Source organism: Artemia sp. Qi Xiang Cuo, chromosome 5 (assembly GCF_049724085.1).
Source record: "Artemia sp. Qi Xiang Cuo chromosome 5, ASM4972408v1, whole genome shotgun sequence".
Lineage (NCBI taxonomy): Eukaryota > Metazoa > Arthropoda > Branchiopoda > Anostraca > Artemiidae > Artemia > Artemia sp. Qi Xiang Cuo.
Genome location: NC_142798.1, coordinates 6,353,233 through 6,376,189, shown reverse-complemented (window position 1 = coordinate 6,376,189; position 22,957 = coordinate 6,353,233). Strand labels below are relative to the sequence as shown.

At 36.5% G+C, this 22,957-nt stretch overlaps 1 protein-coding gene across 1 annotated transcript in view; it reads right to left on the bottom strand.

The window, feature by feature from the left end:
• The window catches only part of LOC148951747 (adenylate cyclase type 3-like), a 97,481-nt gene extending 77,332 nt beyond the window's left edge, over window positions 1–20,149 (bottom strand). The window contains exon 1 of the mRNA XM_089088663.1: window positions 19,574–20,149. Coding sequence (XP_088944789.1) covers window positions 19,574–20,149 — 576 coding nt within the window. The remainder of the gene's footprint in view (window positions 1–19,573) is intronic.
• Between the last annotated feature and the right edge of the window lie 2,808 nt (window positions 20,150–22,957).

Genomic DNA, 22,957 nt, shown 5'->3' with positions numbered 1-22,957 from the left:
CTACTGAAATATTCCAACTCTTGCATTTAAATGAACGAAATTCAAAATGAACTTTGAAAAATCAAGAAAATGTAGCTGTGACACAGTAAAGCACAACAAAACACTACTGGAATATTCCAACTCTTGCATTTCAACGAAAGAAATTCAAAATGAACTTTGAAAAATCAAGAGAATTTATCTGTGACAAAGTAAACCACGACAGAACACTAGTGAAATAATCCAACTCTTGCATTTCAATGAAAGAAATTCAAAATGAACTTTGAAAAAATCAAGAGAATGTAACTGTGACAAAGTAAGCCACAACAAAACACTACTGAAATATTCCAACTCTTGCATTTAAATGAACGAAATTCAAAATGAACTTTGAAAAATCAAGAGAATGTAACTGTGACACGGTAAACCACAACAAAACACTACTGAAATAATCCAACTCTTACACTTCAGCGAAAGAAATTCAAAATGAACTTTGAAAAATCAAGAGAATGTATATGTGACAAGGTAAACCACGACAAAACACTAGTGAAATAATCGAACTCTTGCATTTCAACGAAAGAAATTCAAAATGAACTTTGAAAAATCAAGAGAATGTAACTGTGACTAGGTAAGCCGCAACAAAACACTACTGAAATATTCCAACCCTTGTATTTCAAGGAAAGAAATTCAAATGAACTTTGAAAAATCAAGAGAATGTAACTGTGACAAAGTAAACCACGACATAACACTACTGAAATATTCCAACTCTTGCATTTCAATGAATGAAATTCAAAATGAACTTTGAAAAATCAAGAGAATGCAACTGTGATAAGGTAAACCACGACAAAACACTACTGAAATATTACAACTCTTGCATTTCAATGAAAGAAATTCAAAATGAACTTTGAAAAAACAAGAGAATGTAACTGTGAAATGGTAAACCACGACAAACCAGTACTGAAATAATCCAACTCTTGCATTTCAATGAAAGAAATTCAAAATGAACTTTGAAAAATCGAGAGAATGTAACTGTGACAAAGTAAACCACATCAAACCAGTACTGAAATAATCCAACTCTTGCATTTCAATGAATGAAATTCAAAATGAACTTTGAAAAATTAAGAGAATGTAACTGTGACAAGGTAAACCACAACAAAACACTACTGAAATATTCCAAATCTTGCATTTCAATAACAGAAATTCAAAATGAACTTTGAAAAACCAAGAGAATGTAACTGTGACAAGGTAAACCCTGACAAAACACTACTGAAATATTCCAACTCTTGCATTTCAACGAAAGAAATTCAAAATGAACTTTGAAAAAATCAAGAGAATGTAACTGTGACAAAGTAAGCCACAACAAAACACTACTGAAATATTCCAACTCTTGCATTTAAATGAACGAAATTCAAATGAACTTTGAAAAATCAATAGAATGTAACTGTGACATGGTAAACCGCGAAAACTGAAATAATCCAACTCTTGCATTTCACGAAAGAAATTCAAAATGAACTTAGAAAAATCAAGATAATGTATCTGTGACATGGTAAACCACGACAAAACACTAGTGAAATAATCCAACTCTTGCATTTCAAAGAAAGAAATTCAAAAAGAACTTTGAAAAATCAAGAGAATGTAACTGTGACTAGGTAAGCCGCAACAAAACACTACTAAAATATTCCAACTCTTGCATTTCAATGAATGAAATTCAAAATGAACTTTGAAAAATCAAGAGAATGTAACTGTGATAAGGTAAACCACGACAAAACACTGCTGAAATATTCCAACTCTTGCATTTCAATGAAAGTAATTCAAAATGAACTTTGAAAAAACAAGAGAATGTAACTGTGAAATGGTAAACCACGACAAACCAGTACTGAAATAATCCAACTCTTGCATTTCAGTGAAAGAAATTCAAAATGAACTTTGAAAAATCGAGAGAATGTAACTGTGACAAAGTAAACCACAACAAACCAGTACTGAAATAATCCAACTCTTGCATTTCAATGAAAGAAATCCAAAATGAACTTTGAAAAATTAAGAGAATGTAACTGTGACAAGGCAAACCACAACAAAACACTATTGAAATATTCCAAATCTTGCATTTCAATAAAAGAAATTCAAAATGAACTTTGAAAAACCAAGAGAATGTAATTGTGACAAGGTAAACCCTGACAAAACACTACTGAAATAATCCAACTCTTGCATTTCAACGAAAGAAATTCAAATGAACTTTGAAAAATCAATAGAATGTAACTGTGACAAAGTAAACCACGACAAACCAGTACTTAAATATTCCAACTCTTGCATTTCAACGAAAGAAATTCAAATGAACTTTGAAAAATCAATAGAATGTAACTGTGACATGGTAAACCACGAAAACTGAAATAATCCAACTCTTGCATTTCACGAAAGAAAATCAAAATGAACTTTGAAAAATCAAGAGAATGTAACTGTGACAAGGTAAACCATGACAAAACACTACTGAAATAATCCAACTCTTGCATTTCAAAGAAAGAAATTCAAAATGAACTTTTAAAAATCAAGAGAATGTAACTGTGACTAGGTAAGCCGCAACAAAACACTACTAAAATATTCCAACTCTTGCATTTCAATGAATGAAATTCAAAATGAACTTTGAAAAATCAAGAGAATGTACCTGTGACAAGGTAAACCACGACAAAACACTACTGAAATATTACAACTCTTGCATTTAAATGAAAGAAATTCAAAAGGAACTTTGAAAAAACAATAGAATGTAACTGTTAAATGGTAAACCACGTCAAACCAGTACTGAAATAATCCAACTCTTGCATTTCAATGAAAGAAATTCAAAATGAACTTTGAAAAATCGAGAGAATGTAACTGTGACAAAGTAAACCACAACAAACCAGTACTGAAATAATCCAACTCTTGCATTTCAATGAAAGAAATTCAAAATGAACTTTGAAAAATTAAGAGAATGTAACTGTGACAAGGTAAACCACAACAAAACACTATTGAAATATTCCAACTCTTGCATTTCAATGAAAGAAATTCAAAATGAACTTTGAAAAATCAAGAGAATGTAACTGTGACAAGGTAAACCCTGACAAAACACTACTGAAATAATCCAACTCTTGCATTTCAATGAACGAAATTCAAATGAACTTTGAAAAATCAATAGAATGTAACTGTGACATGGTAAACCACGACAAAACACTACTGAAATAATCCAACTCCTGCATTTCAAAGAAAGAAATTCAAAATGAACTTTGAAAAATCAAGAGAATGTAACTGTGACATGGTAAACCATGAAAACTGAAATACTCCAACTCTTGCATTTCACGAAAGAAATTCAGAATGAACTTTGAAAAATAAAGAGAATGTAACTGTGATAAGGTAAACCATGACAAAACACTACTCAAATAATCCAACTCTTGCATTTCAACGAAAGAAATTCAAAATGAAATTTGAAAAATCGAGAGAATGTAACTGTGACAAGGTAAACCACAACAAAACACTATTCAAATATTCCAACTCTTGCATTTCAATGAAAGAAATTCAAAATGAACTTTGAAAAATCAAGAGAATGTAACTGTGTCAAGGTAAACCATGACAAAACACTACTGAAATAATCCAACCCTTGCATTTCAATGAAAGAAATTCAAATGAACTTTGAAAAATCAAGAGAATGTAACTGTGACAAAGTAGACCACGACATAACAATACTGAAATATTCCAACTATTGCATTTAAATGAAAGAAATTAAAAATGTACTTTGAAAAATCAAGAGAATGTAACTGTGACAAGGTAAGCCACAACAAAACACTACTGAAATATTCCAACTCTTGCATTTCAACGAAAGAAATTCAAAATGAACTTTGAAAAATCGAGAGAATGTAAGTATGACACGGTAAACCACAACATAACACTACTGAAACATTCCGACTCTTGCATTTCAACGAAAGAAATTCAAAATGAACTTTCGAAAATCAGACCTTTGGAGGGGGAGGGGCCGGGGGAAGGGGTCGTTCTGTGTCTCAATGCACAAAAAAAGTATAAGAAATGGGGGAGGGAAGGGGAGGGGAGGAGGGGAGGGGAGGGGAGGAGGAGGGGAGGAGGAGGAGGGGAGGGGAAGGAGGAGGGGAGGGGAGGAGGAGGCTGAGGGAGGAGGAGGAGGGGAGGGGGAGGAGGAGCGGAGGGGAGGGGGAGGAGGGAAGGGGGAGGGGAGGAGGAGGGAGTAGATGGAGGGAGAGGGGCCCCTTTGGGGGGCCAAAGGGGGAGGGGCCCTTTGGGCCCCGGGGGGGTCTGGGGGAACCTTGAGGGCCGGGGGCCCTTTGGGAGCCCGGGGGACCTTTGAGGACCGGTGGCTTCCTTCGGGGTTGAGGTAGAGGGATTGGAACCCTTTGGGGTTGGGGTAGAGGACCTCACAACACTGTTCAAATGGAACTTGTGTATTATAACGACCACAGAGTTTGACCCTCAAATTTTCTTCTAAAACCTTTCCTAAAATCTTCTTTTAAAATGTCTCTATAATAATTTATTACAAACCCGCTATAAAAAAGAAGCATGAAGAAGCGGAGCAAAACAAAAGAAAAGAGAAAATAAAGACGAAAACAAATCAACCGAACATAATAATCTACTAAATACAAACAAGTCACACTTCAACTATCAAGCAAGAAAGTCGCTGGGAAATCAAATAATAGTGCCCTGTGTTTCACGAGAGCTGTTTCGCCGAAATAATTCCATAACCTGTCTAAAACAGTTTCGCCCAAATAATCCCTAAACGTAATTCAGCGTGTTCCTTTTGTTTTTGGCATCTCTGCGCTAATGCATTTCAAATTAATAAGAAACCTGATTCCCGCGCTAAAACAATTCCTCGCTAAGATGTTTCTTGGAGAATTGTTTCCATGACGTTTGGTTATTAATATCCTTTGGAGTTCGACCAAAAGAGTTGTTTCCGAGGCAAAGACATTAATGACTTGGATCTATTCCTGGAGAAACGTTTCTAGGCGAAAATTTTTAAAGTCTGACAGATGATGTCATTGGTTGATTGATCTGTCAAGAAAGGGGAATTAATTTGTTGTTTCTAAGGGGAATTATTGATTCACGATACGGGAATTGAGGTCGACAGCACAGGTGTTCCAAATTCCCAATCGCTTTAATTAACCACGTGGTCTCGCTAATGACTCTATGCACATGGCCAAAACAACAACAACAAATAAATCGACCTTTGGAAATTTAGGTCATTGACCCCATTAACCACGTGGTTCGTACCGGACTATAAGCCCTTATTTGGTGTACTGACAGAGTTAGACTAAATTGTAGATGGCAGCAGGGGTGAGTGTCACGAGTAGCACCTCCCTTTCTACTCAAGCCTTTGTTTCACGCTGCATCACACTTTCTTTAAGTCTTCTTTTACGAAATATAGTACCAGATTAATCATCATTAGAGTCCAAGAAAGGCTCATTTATGGTTGTGTCTTGGAGGACTGCAATTATCTATATTGGTATCCTGCATTTATAGGATTTAGACTTAAAACATGTGAGCTACTGAATGCGGAGCATTAGTAAGGCAAGGGGCTATACAGCGTCTTAAGACAACCTCTTTTAAGACACACATAATTTTTATGGGTGATGGGGAGAAAACCTGCAATGTTTTTTTGGAGGTCTTTTTTTAAATTAAAAGGGTACAATTCCAAAAATTATCGAAGTTTCATCAAACAACTGGAAAATTTTTCTGGCAGAAAAATTTCCCGCATCCTCTTGCAGCTGTTCATCAAAATTAGGTGTGAATGGAACAGCAAAAGGCTCGCAGTACAAAAAATCAAAGAGAATTGAGTGTTCTCTGAGTTGTTTTAAAATAAGGAAAATAAGGTAGAGAGCATTATTTAAAACTTTCTAAACAATCAATAAAAGTCCAAGTTTTCCAACCAAAAGAGTCAAATTCCTCCTCCCTTGCAGAAGTCCTTCGAGATAAAGCCCTGATTAAACAGGAAAGAGACTATGCAGTACAACTCAGTAGGTGGGATGAGTGGCATTGGAATTGCCTGAATTAAGGGAAACAAGTCAAGCAGTGAAACTAGAAGCTTGTCACTACCGTGTACCATCGCTTCTGAAGATTTTTCTTTGGCCACAAAGGGCAACAGACCACATATTTTATGTCACTTTAGTAATCTAGAAAATCAGAGGGGGATAAGAATCAATCACTTTTGTCTTATCCTAATGCTGCTCCTGATTAGGGTGGCAAAATCCGTCAACTACAAACTAAATATTCTAGCGGTACTTTCAACATATTTCACTATTCCTATTAATTGATGCCAAGTGAATTGAAATTGAAGTGAAATTATCCGCAGAACATTTTCTCCTTTATTTATCTTTTTCTTTTCCATTACTTTTCCTATAAAATTTTCCTTATGCTTTTTATGAGACCTATTTTAATCGGCTGGCATGAGCTGTGAATTCCTTACAGATACTGCTAAAACATTATTATATGGGTTTAACTATTAAAGACTATATCTAAATATAGTTGTCAGTGTTACTATAAAATTAAAAGAAAATTTGCAGGACCAAGCACCTAAGGCCAATACAGCTGTGAACGTTCCTCCTCCATCCCATTGTGTTCAGAGCTTCATTCTTTACTTCCTCTAATTAAATTTTATTTCCTTCGAATCCTTTCTTTTGCCATCTTTCAACCCAATTTGATTACTAAGAATCATAGAAGTGTCCCCCCCCCAAAAAAAAACACATTTACGCACACGAACAAGTATTCATTGATGTTTTTTTGTCAAGAAAATTGCTGTCATAAGAATTCCGTAATCTCGCATTGAGGGAGAGAAGATAATTAGCCTACTATTGTGATTGAAAACAAATCGGACTGAAATGAAAAGTAAACCATTGGAATCGCCATGGCCGAAAACCCTGTGCAGGATACTACAGTCCCCTGGCTTGAGCAACAAGAAAAATCATCTGTTTTCCATGGGTCCTCTTTTTTCTGTTTTTTTTCAGTTTTTCTCCGCTGCTAGCGGGGAACTGGAACATCATAGAGAGCTATTTAAGGGCTCATTTTAAATGAAATGGCTATATCTAGTGTCTTTTGTAATTAAGAAAACATAATATTTAAAATCATTTTTTGACAAAAACTGGATCTTCGTATGTAAGATGATGAATGACGTTATAATCGTAGGTTACAACCATCAATGACGTAAAAGTAAAAACCGTATGATTACATTAGTTATAATGACGTCAACATAGTCAGTATATAATTTTGTTATACCGTCAATATTTAAAGGGTATCAGGTCACGTCACCTTAACAGTTTAAGTTGGCAATTCGAAATGGTATCATCATATACAGCGCGCTAGTGCTGCCTAAGTAAAGAACGATGTGGGCAACAATGTGTTATTTTTTGGTTCTCCATACCCGGGCACTTCGTATCGAAGGAGTCGTCGTAAAAACTTCGAAAAGGGCTCATTCGATTGGAATTGGAGTGGCTAGTGCCCTTTTTAATAGTCGAAAGTGATTGGAGGGGAACTAGCCCCCCCCCACGCCAATCATTCCCCCAAACACATCCAATCAAAAGTTAGAGATAGCCATTTTGTTCAGCGTTGTTGATTTCAGGATACAAAATATTTTTTGAGGCGGAAACTCCCCCACAACCCTCAAGGCAAAGGTTTTAAGTTATGCCCTGGGGGCAGATAAACCTTTGCCCTCTGGGCAAAGGTTTTAAAATACGCCCTTGGGGCATATAAGGTTTTTATAGAAGGCGTTTTCATAGAAACTTCAAAACAGGCTCATTCGATTGGAAATTCAAAGGTGTAGGGCCCTTTTTAATAGTCGAAAGTGATTGGAGGGCACCTTGCCCCCTCCACACCCATCATTCCCCCAAAGGACACTCTCCCACAACCCTCAGGGCAAGGGTTTTAAGTTATGCCCTGGGGGCACATAAGGTTTTTATAGAAGGCGTTGTCGTAGAAAATTCGAAATAGGCTCATTTGATTGGAAATTCCAAGGGCTAGTGCCCTTTTTAATAGCCGAAATTGATTGGAGGGCAACTAGCCCCCCCCCCTCCAAACGCCCATCATTCCCCCAAACACATCAAATCAAAATTTTGAGAAAGTCATTTTGTTCAGCATAGTTGATTTCCAGATACAAAATATATTTTTGAGGAGGACACTCCCCTACAACCCTCAGGTCAAGGATTTTAAGTTATGCCCTGGGGGCATATAAGGGGTTTTTAGAAGGCGTTGTCGTAGAAACTTCAAAACAGGCTCATTTGATTGGAAAATCACAGGGCTACTGCCCTTTTTAATAGTCGAAAGTGATTGGAGGGCAACTAGCCCTCCCCCCCCCCTGTTCCCATCAGTCTCCCAAACACATCCACTCAAAATTTTGAGATAGCCATTTTGTTCAGCGTAGTTCATTTCCAGATAGGAAATATTTTTTTGAGGAGGAAACTCCCCCACAACCCTCAGGGCAAGGATTTTAAGTTATGCCCTGGGGCATATAAGGTTTTTATAGAAAGTGTTGTCGTAGAAACTTCAAAAAGGACTCATTTGATTGGAAATTCAAAGGGCTAGTGCCCTTTTCAATAGTCGAAAGTGATAGGAGGGCAACTAGCCCCCTCCCCGCTCCCATCATTCCCCCAAACACATCCAATAAAAATTTTTAGATAGACATTTTGTTCAACATACTTGATTTCCAAATAGAAAATATGTTTTTGAGGAGGACACTCCCCCATAACCCTCATGGCAAGGGTTTTAAGTTATGCCCTGGGGGCATATAAGGTTTTAATAGAAGGCGTTGTCTTAGAAACTGCTAAACAGGCTCATTAGATTGGAAATTCAAAGGGCTAGTGCCCTTTTTAATAGTAGAAAATGATTGGAGGGCAACTAGCCCCCCCCCCCCACAGCCATCATTCCCACAACCACATCCAATCAAAATTTTGAGATAGCCATTTTGTTCAGCGTAGACTAGTTGATTTCCAGATAGAAATTACGTTTTTGAGGAGGACACTCCCCCGTAACTCTCAGGGCAAAGGTTTTAATTTACGCGCTTGTGGCATATAAGATTTTTATAGAAGGCGTTGTCGTAGAAACTTCAAAACAGGCTCATTCGATTGGAAATTCAAAGGTCTAGGGCTCTTTTTAATAGTCGAAAGTGATTGGAGGGCACCTTGCTCCCCCCACGCCCATCATTCCCCCAAAACACATTTAATCAAAATTTTAAGATAGCCATTTTGTTCAGCGTAGTTGACTTCCAGATAGAAAATATGTCTTTGAGGAGGACACTCCCTCACAACCCTCCGGGCAAGGGTTTTAAGTTATACCCTAGGGGCATATAAGGTTTTTATAGAAGGCACTGTCGTAGAAACTTCAAAAGGGGCTCATTTTATGGGAAATTTAAAGGGCTAGTGCTTTTTTTAATAGTCGAAAGTGATAGGAGGGCAACTAGCCCCCCCACGCCCATCATTCCCCCAAACACATCCAATAAAATTTTGAGATAGCCATTTTTTTCAACGCAGTTGATTTCCAAATAGAATTTATTTTTTTGAGGAGTACACTCCCCCACAACCCTCAGGGTAAGGGTTTTAAGTTATGCTCTGGGGGCATATAAGATTTTTATAGAAGGCGTTGTCATAAAAACTTCAAAACAGGCTCATTCGATTGAAAATTCAATGGGCTATTGCCCTTTTTAATAGTCGAAAGTGATTGGAGGGCACGTCGCCCCCTCCCACGCCCATTATTCCCCCAAGCACACCCAATCAAAATTTTGAGATAGCCATTTTGTTCAGTGTAGGCTAGTTTATTTCCAGATAGAAAATATGTTTTTGAGGAGGAGACTCGCCCACAACCCTCAGGACAAAGGTTGTAAGTTAGGCCCTGGGGACAAATAAGGTTTTTTATAGAAGTCATGTTTAAAGAAACTTCAAAAAAGGCTCTATTGACATAATATTCAAAGGGCTAGTACCGTTTTTATTAGTCAAAAGTGATTGGAGGGCACCTAACCCCCCCCCCCCCCACACGCCCATCATTCCCCCAAAAAAATCCAATCAAAATTTTGAGATAGTCATTTTATTCAGCATAGTTGATTTCCATATAGAAAATATGTTTTTAAGGAGGACACTCCCCTACAACCCTCAGGGCAAGGGTTTTAAGTTATGCCCTAGGGGCATATAAGGTTTTTGTAGATGGTGTTGTCGTAGAAACTTCAAAACAGGCTCATTTGATTGGAAATTCAAAGGGCTAGTGCCCTTTTTAACAGTCGAAAGTGATTGGAGGGCAACTAGCGCCCCCCGTGCCCATCGGTCCCCCAAACACATCCAATCAAAATTTTGAGATAGCCATTTTATTCAGCGTAGTTCATTTCCAGATAGAAAATATGTTTTTGAGGAGGATACTCTCCACAGCCCTCAGGGCAAGGGTTTTAAGTTATGCCCTGGGGGCATATAAGGTTTTTATAGAAGGCGTTGTCGTAAAAACTTGAAAAAAGGCTCATTCGATGTGAAATTCAAAGGGCTAGTGCCATTTTTGATAGTTGAAAATGATATGAGGGCAACTAGCCCCCTCCCCCCACGCCCATCATTCTCCCAAACACATCCAAAAAAAAATTTGAGATAGCCATTTTGTTCAGCATAGTTGATTTCCAGATAGAAAATATGTTTTTGAGGAGGATACTCCCCACAGCCCTCAGGGCAAGGGGTTAAACAATGCCCTGGTGGCATATAAGGTTTTTATAGAAGGCGTTGTCGCAGAAACTTCAAAAAACGGCTCATTCGATTTGAAATTCAAATGGCTAGTGTCCTTTTTACTAGTCGAAAGTGATTAGTTATATCTTTGTTGTTTGTATTTATAATGTATGTTGGTATTTATAAATTTTAACACCTTCTCTGTAGTGCTGGACAATACCTTTGTCATGCGAAATTAGGCTAGCTTGATTAAACAAAATAGTATGGTCTGGTTTTTCAAAAATGTGCTCTGCAAAGGCAAAGTCAAAATTTTCTGTTTTTTTGCGCTTTTTAAGTGTATTATTAATTGGATTAATATCGGAAGAACTGATCAGCGATTCACGGATAGATTAACTCACCACTCTAGTTCAATTAATAATACACTTAAAAAGCGGAAAAAAACAGAAAATTTTGACTCTGCCCTTTACAAATACTAACATTTAGGTTTAGCTTTAAACAGATATTCCGGTGATTTAAGAATAAGCGAGTCATATTTCGGTTTTCTCAAAAGAGAAGCGATACTTTAGTAATCCCTGAAATAAACCTTGAAACACTTTCCCAGTCATATAATCAAACACGTGAACAACCCCTTAGGTCTCAAAGGGTGTCGGCAAGAAATATAATATTTAAAATCCGAAATCCGATGACAGAGTTCTCCAACTTATTTAATTGATGGTTCGTTTTGTTGTTGAGTGAATGAATTGTTTTCTTTTCTTTTATTTCTCAGTTGTTCGCTATTATCCGTCGATGGCAGTTCATAATTTTTTCGGATTTTGCGCAAATCGCGGATATTAGCAAATAACTCGTTTTTAGGGTTGTTAGGTATTTTTAATTCTTATAATTTTTTGCTTTTATTGAATTTTATTCATCTTTTAAGTTTTTGGTTTTTTCTTGGGTTTTTTGGTTCTTTTCACATTGACTTTCCGTGTTTGTTTTTTGTTGTTCTTTTCTTCGGCACTTTCCTTGGATACATTATTTCTTTTCGCGCTGAAGAAGAGAGACCTTTTTCCTCTCAAAACATTCGCTTTGTTTTGTTTTTTTCAGTGTTTTCATTTGGCCTTTAAAAACCCCATTTTTGCTCGTTTTTCTTTCTTTATATTTTTTTTCTTTCCATGGAGGAAATTTTCATGGGGGAAGGGAAATTGCTGTGAAGGGGACGCCAGATTTCCCAGCATTATTTAAAAAAACGATCAGAAATTAAATACAAAAAAAAACAAGTTTTTCAACTGAAAGTCAGGAGCAACATCAAAACTTAAAAGGAACAGAAAGTTTAAGTATTTGATTGGGTTCGCCCCATAGTCAATACCTCGCCCTTTAAATAACAGAGATTTTTTAGTACTTTCATAAGAGCTATTTATTCTAATTAACTGCCTTTGTGGTAAAGGGGTCATTTTTAAAAAATTGAAACAAAATTCGAATTTTAGCGTAAAGAGCGAGGTATTGCCTAGGGGGCGAACCTCCTAATATACGTATTAGAAATATATAATTTTAGAAGTTTGCTACGTAAGTTAATTCGTAAATTACGTATACTTATTATTAATAAAATCGTTCGTAATGAAATTAAACAACTTTCGAGAAAGCCATTTGACCAAATAAAAGTAAAATTAATATGGAAATTTTGTTTTGATTATTCACGTACGGTGAGCCAAAATCAAAATCTGCATTAATTCAAATATGTTCAAAAATTAAATTAAAAAAAAAACTAGTTTTTTAACTGAAAATAAGGAGCAACATTAAAACTTAAAACGAACAGAAATTATTCCGTGTATGAAAGGGGATATCCCCTCCTCAACGCTTCGTTTTTTACGCTTAAGTTAGACTCTTTCTCACAACGCTATTTTTTAAAACAATAAAAAACTTTAGCGTAAAGAGCGAGGCGTTGAGGAGGGACAGCCCATTTCATATAGGGAATAATTTCTGTTCGTTTTAAGTTTTAATGTCGCTCCTTACTTTCAGTTAAAAAACTTGTTTGTTTTTTTTTATTTAATTTACATACAGGATTGATACTTCTGAAAAGGGTAAAGTCTAGATTCTGTGTGTATCTGAAAATGCAAAGTGTATTAAGATGAAATTTTGGAAAATGCTTAGGAGTATGTTAAACTAAATCAGAAGGCACTATGTGCATTCAGTTTAAGAAAAAGGCGGATCTTAAGAACAACAAAGGGTATTAACTTGAAACCTTCAGGCTCTGTTTGGGGAGATTTTTTTTTAACTGGTTTGAGGGCTGCCAGCCCTACGATGTCCTCTTGAGCTGCTTTATGTTAAAACATTTGATTAAAATGTTGACCTAGTTATCTTGTTCAACATAGTCTAAAGTTCAAATAACAACGCCTATGGGGAGGACACAACCCTCTAGAACTTTGAAGAGGAATACCGAACACAATCAAAACATGTGCATGCTAGTTGTGAAAAGGTGGAATCAGTAATATATAAGGAACGGCTGAGGGTGTTAAGTTGAAACTTACAAGGTATGTTGAGAGGGATGTTGAAAAGTGATGAAAGGGCTATTAGACCCCCTTGCCCTTTTTGGATTCCCCTCCCCTCAACATTGATCAAAAAGTTGAAAAGCGATTTAGTTCAAAATATGCAAAAGGTCTAAGAAATATACCTTCGGGGATGCGATGCCCCAAAAAACCCAAGGGCAAGGATTGTAAATTATACAATTTACGCTTTTTTAGTTGGAGGACATATCATTAGGAAAAGGGAGAATGTTTGATTCTGAGTGTGTTCGAAAAAATTATCCATATTAAAGCGAAACTTCGGCGAGTGCTAAGGGGCATGTTTAACTAAGTAAAAAAAAAAGTATACTAATACTATACTGTGTGCATCCAGGCTGTAAAAACGCCGTGTCTGCAGTATCTTGAGTACGGCTGAGGGCATTAAGTTTAAACTTTCAGGGCATGGTAAAGGGGATGTTGAAAAAGGGTTGGAGGACAACCAGTCTCCATCCGATGCCCTTTTTAGCTATAATCTCCCCAAAGACCTCAGATAATAAAAAAATGAATAGCCATCTTGTTCAAAATAGCACAAAAAGTCAATAACTATGCTTCCAGAGGATGACAAACCCCCCCATAGCCCCTGAGGTAAGTGGTGTATATTATATAAGTTGTTCATTGTTTTTATATAAAGTTGGTTATTGGGAAAAGAGCATGTCTGATCCTGAGTCTCCAAAAAGGCTAAGGTTATTAAGGTAAATCCTTTAGGAAATGTTGAGGGAGATGTCAAACAAAATCAAAACACGTCATATGCAGCAGGGCTCTCGAAAGGATACAATAGCAATATCTAAGGAATGGATAAGGGTATTAAGTTGGAACTCAAAAATCATGCTGAGAGGGAAGTTGAAAAAGTAACGGAGGGCAACCACCCCCCTCCTATTGCCCTTTTAGATGCTCCTCTTTACACTGGTAGAAATCTTGAAAAGCAATTTTATTCAAAATAGTCACAAAGTCTAATTGCTATGCCTCAGGGGATTAAAGTTAATGCTCAAGTTAAACTTAAAACTAATAAAAATTACTACAAACGGGAGTTCGGGTAATGCCGTGTCCCCCTTCCCTAACAGTAAAAGTCTGAAGCTCGTAACATCATTTGTGCTTTACTGAAAACAAAACGTATTACAAATATTTGTTTTTATATTTGCAACATTGAAAAATAAAAATGTAAATTACAGTGAAATAAAATTTTGAATTGATGAATTTCAAAGAATTAAAATCATTATATATTAAATGTTCAGTTTGTTTTCATTGTTTTTTTTTCAGTCATCTTGATTATTATACTAAATTCATATTTATTTGTCGTCGATGCTTTAAAAAAAAAGTATAGGGTTCAAAATACATATTATTTTCAGTATAAATACTATTTCAACATTGAAAAATAAAAATAAAAATTATAGTGAGATGAAATTTTGAATTGATGAGTTTCCAGGAATAAAATTCATTACATATTAAATGTTCATTTATTTCCGTTAGTTCTTTCCAGTCACCTTGATTATTATAGTGACTTTATATTTGTTTTTCGCTGATATTTTGAAAAACAAAAGCATAGTGTTACAGATAAATATAGTTTTCAATAAAAAGACTATTTCAATAAAATAACTTAAGACACTAGGTGCCTTTGCTAATTCTTAGTACCAATGGTGAAAGTTAATTCTTTAGTGTGTGTGAGTGAATTGACTTGCTCCTAAATCATCTTTTAGTAAGAAATTATTGTCACTTGACCATTTTTTTTTATTTTTTTTAAACGGGGTTTTAAATTTTCAAACAGTTCGTGGTAACGAACTGTAAGTAAGGAGCGACCCGGCTCAATGGTAACCAAAACTCTAGAAAACGGGTTTTTGATATCAATAGATAAATCAAAAGAATCAGATTTTAATGCTTAATTCACATATATAACTTTCATCAAATTTAGTCCAACATATCAAAAGTTACGCGCCTGAGAAAAATTGGCTGATTTTCGAAAAAAGGAAGAAAGACCCTCTAAAAATTCTAGAACCTTAATGAAAATCACACCATCATATTCAGCGTATCAGAGAACCCTACTGTAGAGGTTTCAAGCTCCTATCTACAAAAATGTGGAATTTTGCATTTTTTGCCAGAAGAAAGATCACGGATGCGTGTTTATTTGTTTTTTTGTTTATTTGTTGTTTTTTTTTTTTTTGTTTTTTCAGGAGTGATCTTATCGACCCAGTGGTCTTAGAATATCGTGGGAGGACTCATTGGAATGGAAATTAAAAGTTCTAGTGCCCTTTTTAAGTGACCAAAAAAAATGGAGGGCAACTAGGCACTAATTTTTTTCCCAAAGTCACCTGATCAAAATTTTGAGATAACCATTTTGTTTAGCATGGTTGAAAATATGATAGCTATGTCCTTTAGGATGACTTAATCCCCCCAAGTCCCCTGGGGAAGGGCTGAAAGTTATGAACTTTACCCAATGTTAACATATAGTATTGGTTATTAGGAAGTATACAGACGTTTTCAGGGGGGATTTTTTCTGGTAGTAGGGGGGGGTCGGGGGTTATATGGGAAGATGTTTCCATGAAGGAAGTTTTCATGGGGGAAGGGACATTGCTATGAAGGGGGCGCCGGATTTCCCAGCATTATTTAAAAAAAGATCAGAAATTAAATATAAAAAAAAACAAGTTTTCCAACTGAAGATAAGGAGAAACATCAAAACTTAAAACGAACAGAAAATATTAAGTGTATGATTGGGTTCACCCCCTAGTCAATACCTCGCTCTTTAAGCCAAAGATTTTTTAGTACTTTCAAAAGAGCTATTTATTCTAAACAACGGCCTTTTTGATTAAGGGGTTGTTTTTAAAGAATTGGAACAAAACTCGAACTTTAGCTTAAAGAGCGAGGTATTGACTAGGGGGTGAGCCCCCTAATATACGTATAAAAATATATGAATATAGAAGTTCGTTACATAAGTTAATTTGTAAGTTATGTATATTTATTACTAATAAAAACGTTCGTAAATAAAATTAAAAAAGTTTCGAGAAAGCCATTTAACCAAATAAAAGTAAAATTGATATGCAAATTTTGTTTGAATTATTAATATACGGTGAGCCAAAAGCAAAACCTGCATTAATTCAAAAACATTCAAAAATTAAATAAAAAAACAAGTTTTTTTTAACTGAAAGTAAGGAGCGACATTAAAACTTAAAACGAATAGAAATTATTCCATATATGAAAGGGGCTGTCCCTCCTCAACACCTCGTTCTTTACGCTAAAGTCTGACTTTCTCACAACTCTAATTTCTTTTAAACAATAAAAAACTTTAGCGTAAAGATCGAGGCGTTGAGAAGGGGACAGCCCCTTCATATACGGAATAATTTCTGTTCGTTTTAAGTTATAACGTCGTTCCTTATTTTCAGTTAAAAACAACTTGTTTTTTTTATTTAATCATTTACTATGGGCCGTCTACGTTTCAGCTACTGCTGCAACCATTATAGAAAACCCGTCTCTCTCACAAACAATCTGGAATTACACATGGTAATTCTCATAGATTTTACGTTCTGGTGCATTAAACGTACTCTTTTATATACTGCTAAAGAAGTCAAGTTTGGTTAATGCTAATGAAATAAAATAGGATGAATATATAATAGTTTAGAAAAAAATTCGGGCTATATATTTGCACATTAGGGGGGTGGGTGGGGTTAAAGCATACCATATATTAAATACGTAGCATAACCTAACCTAAGTACCTTTCCCCTACCCCCCCCCCCCGCCCTATACCCCAAAAAACAACAGTTTTAGTCATTGCACCCTAAACGCAATGAAAACTACTCTTTGCATCCCAATTCTTAATAGCTACTACTACTAGTACTAACAACTCACCGCAGCACCAAGCCACCTGAGGCCAACACAGCTACGCACGCTCCTCCTCCACCCCAATCTATTCAAAGCCTCCCTTTTTACACCCGCCTGCGAAGTTCCCATTTCCTTTAAATCTTTCTTTATGACGTCCTCCCACCCCAGATGGGGGCGACCTGCTTCTCGTTTCGCCCTAGATGGTTGGCCGAAAAGAACAATCTTCGGCAATCTGTCATCCTTCATCCGCACAACATGCCCTAACCACCTCAACCTTTCTTTCATTATAGACCTAGAGAGCGGTATTGAACCACATTTTTCGCATAGCCTATTGTTTGAAATAAGGTCATTCAGCCGGGTACCCAGAACAATCCTTAAGCAATTTCTCTGGAAAACATCTAGCAAATCTTCATCCGCTTTTCGGAGCGTCCAGGCTTCAGAGCCATATTTGACCACTGTCATAATTGTAGCTTCTAATATTCTAATCTTGGTTTGCAGACTTATCTTCCTATTCTTCCAGACTTTTTTTTAACTGTGAAACAACACCCTGAGCCTTGGCTATTCTACTTTTAACATCTTCTCTGCTCCCACCATCTTTACTAATAATACTACCAAGGTAAGTGAAGCTTCCCACATGATCAATCTTTTCATTACCCAACGTCACCTGTTTCATGAAATAACCAGTCTGGCGGGTATCTGTCCCGGTATCTGTAGCATCTCCAGTTTGACATTCCACATACAGTATATAAAAGAGTACACTTAATGCACAAGTGCCGATTTTAATATCTGTCACATTTTTTCTGAACGTTAACCCCCCCCCCCTAAGAAAATCCTGACTTTTATTTATCAGCTAGATTCTGAAAATGTCAAAAGTATCCTTCGGTTTTCATCATGACAATATTATTCGGAAAGTAATCTTGTGTATTCACACTGAGGATGACCAAAAAGCTGTTTTAATGGCTTTTGAAATCGTCACTTTGTATGGGTAAGGGAGTGTTGGCTAGAAAGATTGGACTGAATCTTTGGAACCGTGGTAGCTTAAGCTATTGATATAGCATTTATTTTATTTATTTTATTTATTTATTATAGCATTTATTTTAAAATGCTACTGGCAGTTGTGAAAAGCAATTGCAGTGATTTTTTCACAGGCCTAGTGAAGGTGTTGTAGTACTACGTTTGTCATTTTATTATACACAATATAAGAGAAAATACGGGTGTAAGTTAAACAAAACAGGGGAAAATAACTTCTAATAATAAAAATTTGAAAGTTTCGATTCCACGTCCGGAAGCTTTTATAAACGGGGGAAAAATTTTTTTAAGTTGATTGCCGAATTGAAATTATACGAGAGACAATCTGGTGGAACTGGTGTTTCTGTATGCTTATTCAGTCTATTTACAGTGATTGCAGTATTTTGGATGTTATTAAGATTTGAGTTTTATTTATTTGTTTGTTTTTTTTTGTATTTGTTTTGTCTTTTGCTTTATATGTTGCGTTTAATGTAATTTACCTTCAACTGTTTTCCCATTGATAAAGGCTCCTGAAAGTAGAGTCGAAATATCGGATTTTTATTATTTAAGTTTTTTTTTCCACTGTTCTTATCTAAATTATACCCCTTTTCTATCTCTTGAATTCTGTAAATGGACAAGCAGAGCGGTCTAAGAAACTGTTTAGTCATTTTATTATTGGGCAAAAACCGAATTGTAAAAACGTGACCCTTGAGCAGTGCTCCTGTTCTCAAATTTTTCTAAGTTTCTGCTAGTTTTCTAATAAAAGAAAATTGAGAGCTCCGAAGTTTTCCAGGACGAAAGATAAATTGCTAACTTTCGTTAACGTTTAAATTTAGAGAAAATTTTTGAGAATCCAGTTTCCTTCAGCCGTAAGTTGGAATGCTGCCAATAAATTCGGGGATCGTGAAAGCACTGCCCCTGGGGCATCAAATGTAGGGTTGCCACCACGGTCAGTTCCTAAAGTCCCATATTTGCCCAAATGTGCGTGTTACACATTGATTTTCGGTGCTTTAGTCAAAAAGATGACTGTAATAGTGCTAAAATAGTGCCAAAATAGCACTTTGTTCTATTTTAGCACTATTTTAGCAATTTGAGTACATGCTACGGTGCTATGCACAATGAAATAGTGCTAAAACAGCACTTTCGTGCTACATGTGGTAACTCTGATGAAATGACCTCAATTTTCAACATCCCTCGCCCTCCTGTTGTAAGGCGTACGTCACACGCTGGAAAACGCGAGCTTTTATTGAATGTCATAGAGCCGTCAAAATATTATCTATATTAAGACTGGCCTTTATTACTTCTCGTCTCCCTTTTACCATCTTATCGCCTGGCTGGGGATGGCGACTGAGGGTTATAATGAATGAGGACGACTGATTGGAGATCTCGACTGAAATATTTACATTTTTCTCTCTTTTTCACTGTCTATGATTTAACTTGTGTTTTTTTTTATCTGCGTTATCTCGCTTTACCATTTTTGGCAAGTACGGTCTGAAAAATCATTCAAATATTTGGGACTGATTTTTAAGATAACTATTAAGATAAATCAGAGCCAAATAAATGAGTGTCTAATAATCATACCTCTAGTATCAAGTTGTCGCCACCGACTAGGAATCCAATAACTATAAAAATACAAAGTGATACCAACTGAAGAAAGACACATGTTCTCAGCCGAAATGGAAGACATATAAATGTTAGAAATGTTGTAAGATTCAACCACATAACACTTCGAAAATGCGAAGTAAGAGCAGGTAGAAACACGCACCCAATCGCTTCTATGTATGATAAAACCCAAGCTGCTGAAGCAATGTAATTCCAGTGATTGTCTTTCAGCTTTCTACTGTAGCAGAGAAGCAGCAGAATAACAAGGGCACCAAAAGCACAGCTGTAAGGAATAGCTACCATGATATTGTTATTATAAACACAGCAAATAATCGTATGGATTGAGATCAGTATATTAGCCCATATGAAGTAAAAAACATTATTCTGTTTATGTTTATTCGTATATGTCTTATACAGCTGTCCAAAAGCTTGGTCAATAAATGCTTTTTGCATGAACTTTGGGAGGAGTCTTGATGATCTTCTGTCATTTGGCTTCAAGCCAAATGCAGATTTAATTGAGCTTCGCTTTCCGTCATTCTCACTTTCGGTGGTCATGTTCGTACTACTTAAATCACAACAAGTAGTAAACTAAACTCGGAGAAAAGACATTTTACTAGAAATTCTCTTTGAAGAGAGGTCAATTAAGTACCTCTGCGCACTCTCTTGGAACGGGTCTTAGCTTTCCCAGGTGCTAATTTGTTAACAAAGGCTTTGAGGGACGAAATAGCATATGCCCAATGAGAAAATACTTCATTAACCATTAAAAACGCTAACAAGAGTCATTAACGTGATTATGACATTGACATGCCTGAACTATTTGTGACAATATAAGTTGACAAGGAAGAAACGCATAGGTTTGGAAAACTGCTACGACTTCCAACTGTGCTGCCACGAAATTTTCCCAGAGATGGGGAGGGGGCATAAAAAGTACTATCGGGATATAAACAGTAGTCTTTTTACATTATTATATTATTTTAATTTACTAATTTCTTCCTAGGGGTGAAGAAGTGGCGTAGCAAGGTCTTGTGACACCCGGGGAAGAATTTCAACTTGTCACCCCCCCCTCAACAAAAATTTAAAAATTGCTGAGTCATATTTGTTTATGGTGGAAATATACAATTTAAAAAATCTATTTAAAGCGTTTAAATTAAGGGGCGAAAAATAAATTGCGTGCTGTATTTCATTGGCATGTAAACATTTTAATGTAAATAACTTACTTAAATTTAAGCAACATGCAACTTTTTAGACATATTAACATTATTATTTCAATATCAAACAATACCATTTTAGTTCGTGGCTTACATTAAGTAAGGCTAAAATGAGCAGGGGCTTTTATTATATAGTGGGTCTGTTAAACGGAAGACATCACTAGAATCGTGCACTTCTGGCAAAAAGCACCAAAATTGGTGGAGATATAGATTAAAGCACGGAAAATCCCATGGTGACGAGAAGTACGTCGAACGGACGCTCGAAAGCACCTTTACGAGCACCCGAAGCACTAAAAAAGCGCAAGTTTATCAGTCTCTCTACAGATGCATCAGCACTTATGACAATGCGTTTAAATATATGGAGATTCCATTGGTAGCAAAATGGAAAGCAACAAATTGCTCTCAAGCGCACAATAGAGTACTAAAAAAAAGTGCGTGAAGCGCAAAATGGAAGTGCCTATTTAATGAAATACAAAAACAGAGTTTAGAGTACTAGAAGTTCGACTATTGCAAGAAGCAGCTTAAGCTTGTCTGTCCAAGCGCGAATTTGCGCGCTCAAAAGCGCGCAAAAAGCGCAAAACTGATGGAACGTTTTGAGAAACTCTGGAAAAAGTGGAAATATAGTATGAAATATGGGGAACCCAATGGTGATCGGTATGAAGTCGAGTGATTGTTTTATAGCGTCTTATAAAGCCCCTGAAGCGCTACAAAGAAGCGCAAGTTTACCAGCCTCGCTATAAAAGCATCAAAATTTCTATTTTCCGAATGAACTGAAATTTCGAAATGTAGAGGAACAGCGGACTTCAGAAGATCACGAAATAGGCTCGGCATTTCAGAAGAGGTTCCAGACGAACGCTAAAAACCTTGTAAATATCCTAATAGAATACGGTAGTCCATTCGAAAGTATGTAGGACAGTCTCGTTTCCATCGACTCCGGGAGAGTATCCCATTATCGTGCCATCAGTAGATACCGCAGTCTGGAAATTGTTGGGTAATCCCAATATGACGCTTTTGTAGAAGAGCATTTTGTAAAACGTACTAAGCCTATTGATTCGACGATATGCCAAAAGAAGATGCCGTAATTTTCAACTCCTATTCCATCATTGATACCAAAGTCGATGTCGATATTTCAGATGGGTAAGTCAGATTCAACCCTATTTGCCAAACTCTATATTGGCTGCAACCCAAGAGGCGCTGACTTGGAAAAGTTTTTCAAACTCGAGAACCAGCTTTTCCCTCCTTCAATCTCTGATTAGATTAATCTGAGATCCGGCACGAAGTTTCTAAAGAGTCACAAAGTTTCTCAATAGTATCGACAATCTTCTTAAAGCGTTTAAACACTGGCTTAACAGCTTCATAGTGAGCACTCCACCTGGTTTCTGCAAGTCTTTTGACCGTAACTTCAGCATTTGCCAAGAGGACATTCCATCTGTGTGTTGAGCATGAGAAAAAAACATAAAACCTTTCCGAAGTACCAAAAAATGTCGCACAGGAAGGACCTGTAGCGAAAGAGTGCACTCCACAAAGATTTCGTGAATGGTTGGCACAAGGTACAAACAATTCTTTAGGATTAAGCTCAAGAATCCTAGCTTGTACTCCTGAATGTACTCCGACCATTTTTGGAGCGTTGTTGTAGCCCTGTCCTAGGCACATTGCTATATCCAGACCATCTTCTTCAATTGCACTTAAAATCTCCTGTGTAATGTCCACGGCTCTCTTTCCTGTAAGCTTATAATAGCCCAAAATTGACTCCTTTACTTCAACTTTATTTTGCTCAATGTGTACGTAACGAATTAACTTAACTCATTTGATCAACGTGCGAGGCGTCGGGTGTGCTGCGAAACATTATACTAAAATCCTTAAATATAAAAATGGTATTTTTCAGACAAAATCTGCCAACAAATTTGAAAACTGCTAAATAGCATTGCTACTTTGCTACCTCACTTTTTGCACGGCGGGCCCTAATCAATAATAAGACATTTTAGACCAATTTTTGTCACCCCTCGAGGACTTGCACCCCTGGCGGCCCCCCGCATCCCCTTCTTACGATACTGGGGTGAAGGTTGTCCTCCCCCAAGCTGCACCTATGATGATTTTCTTTTTTAAAAGAAAATCATTTTAAAGAAAATTAAAATGTATTCCCTCTAATTAGTAT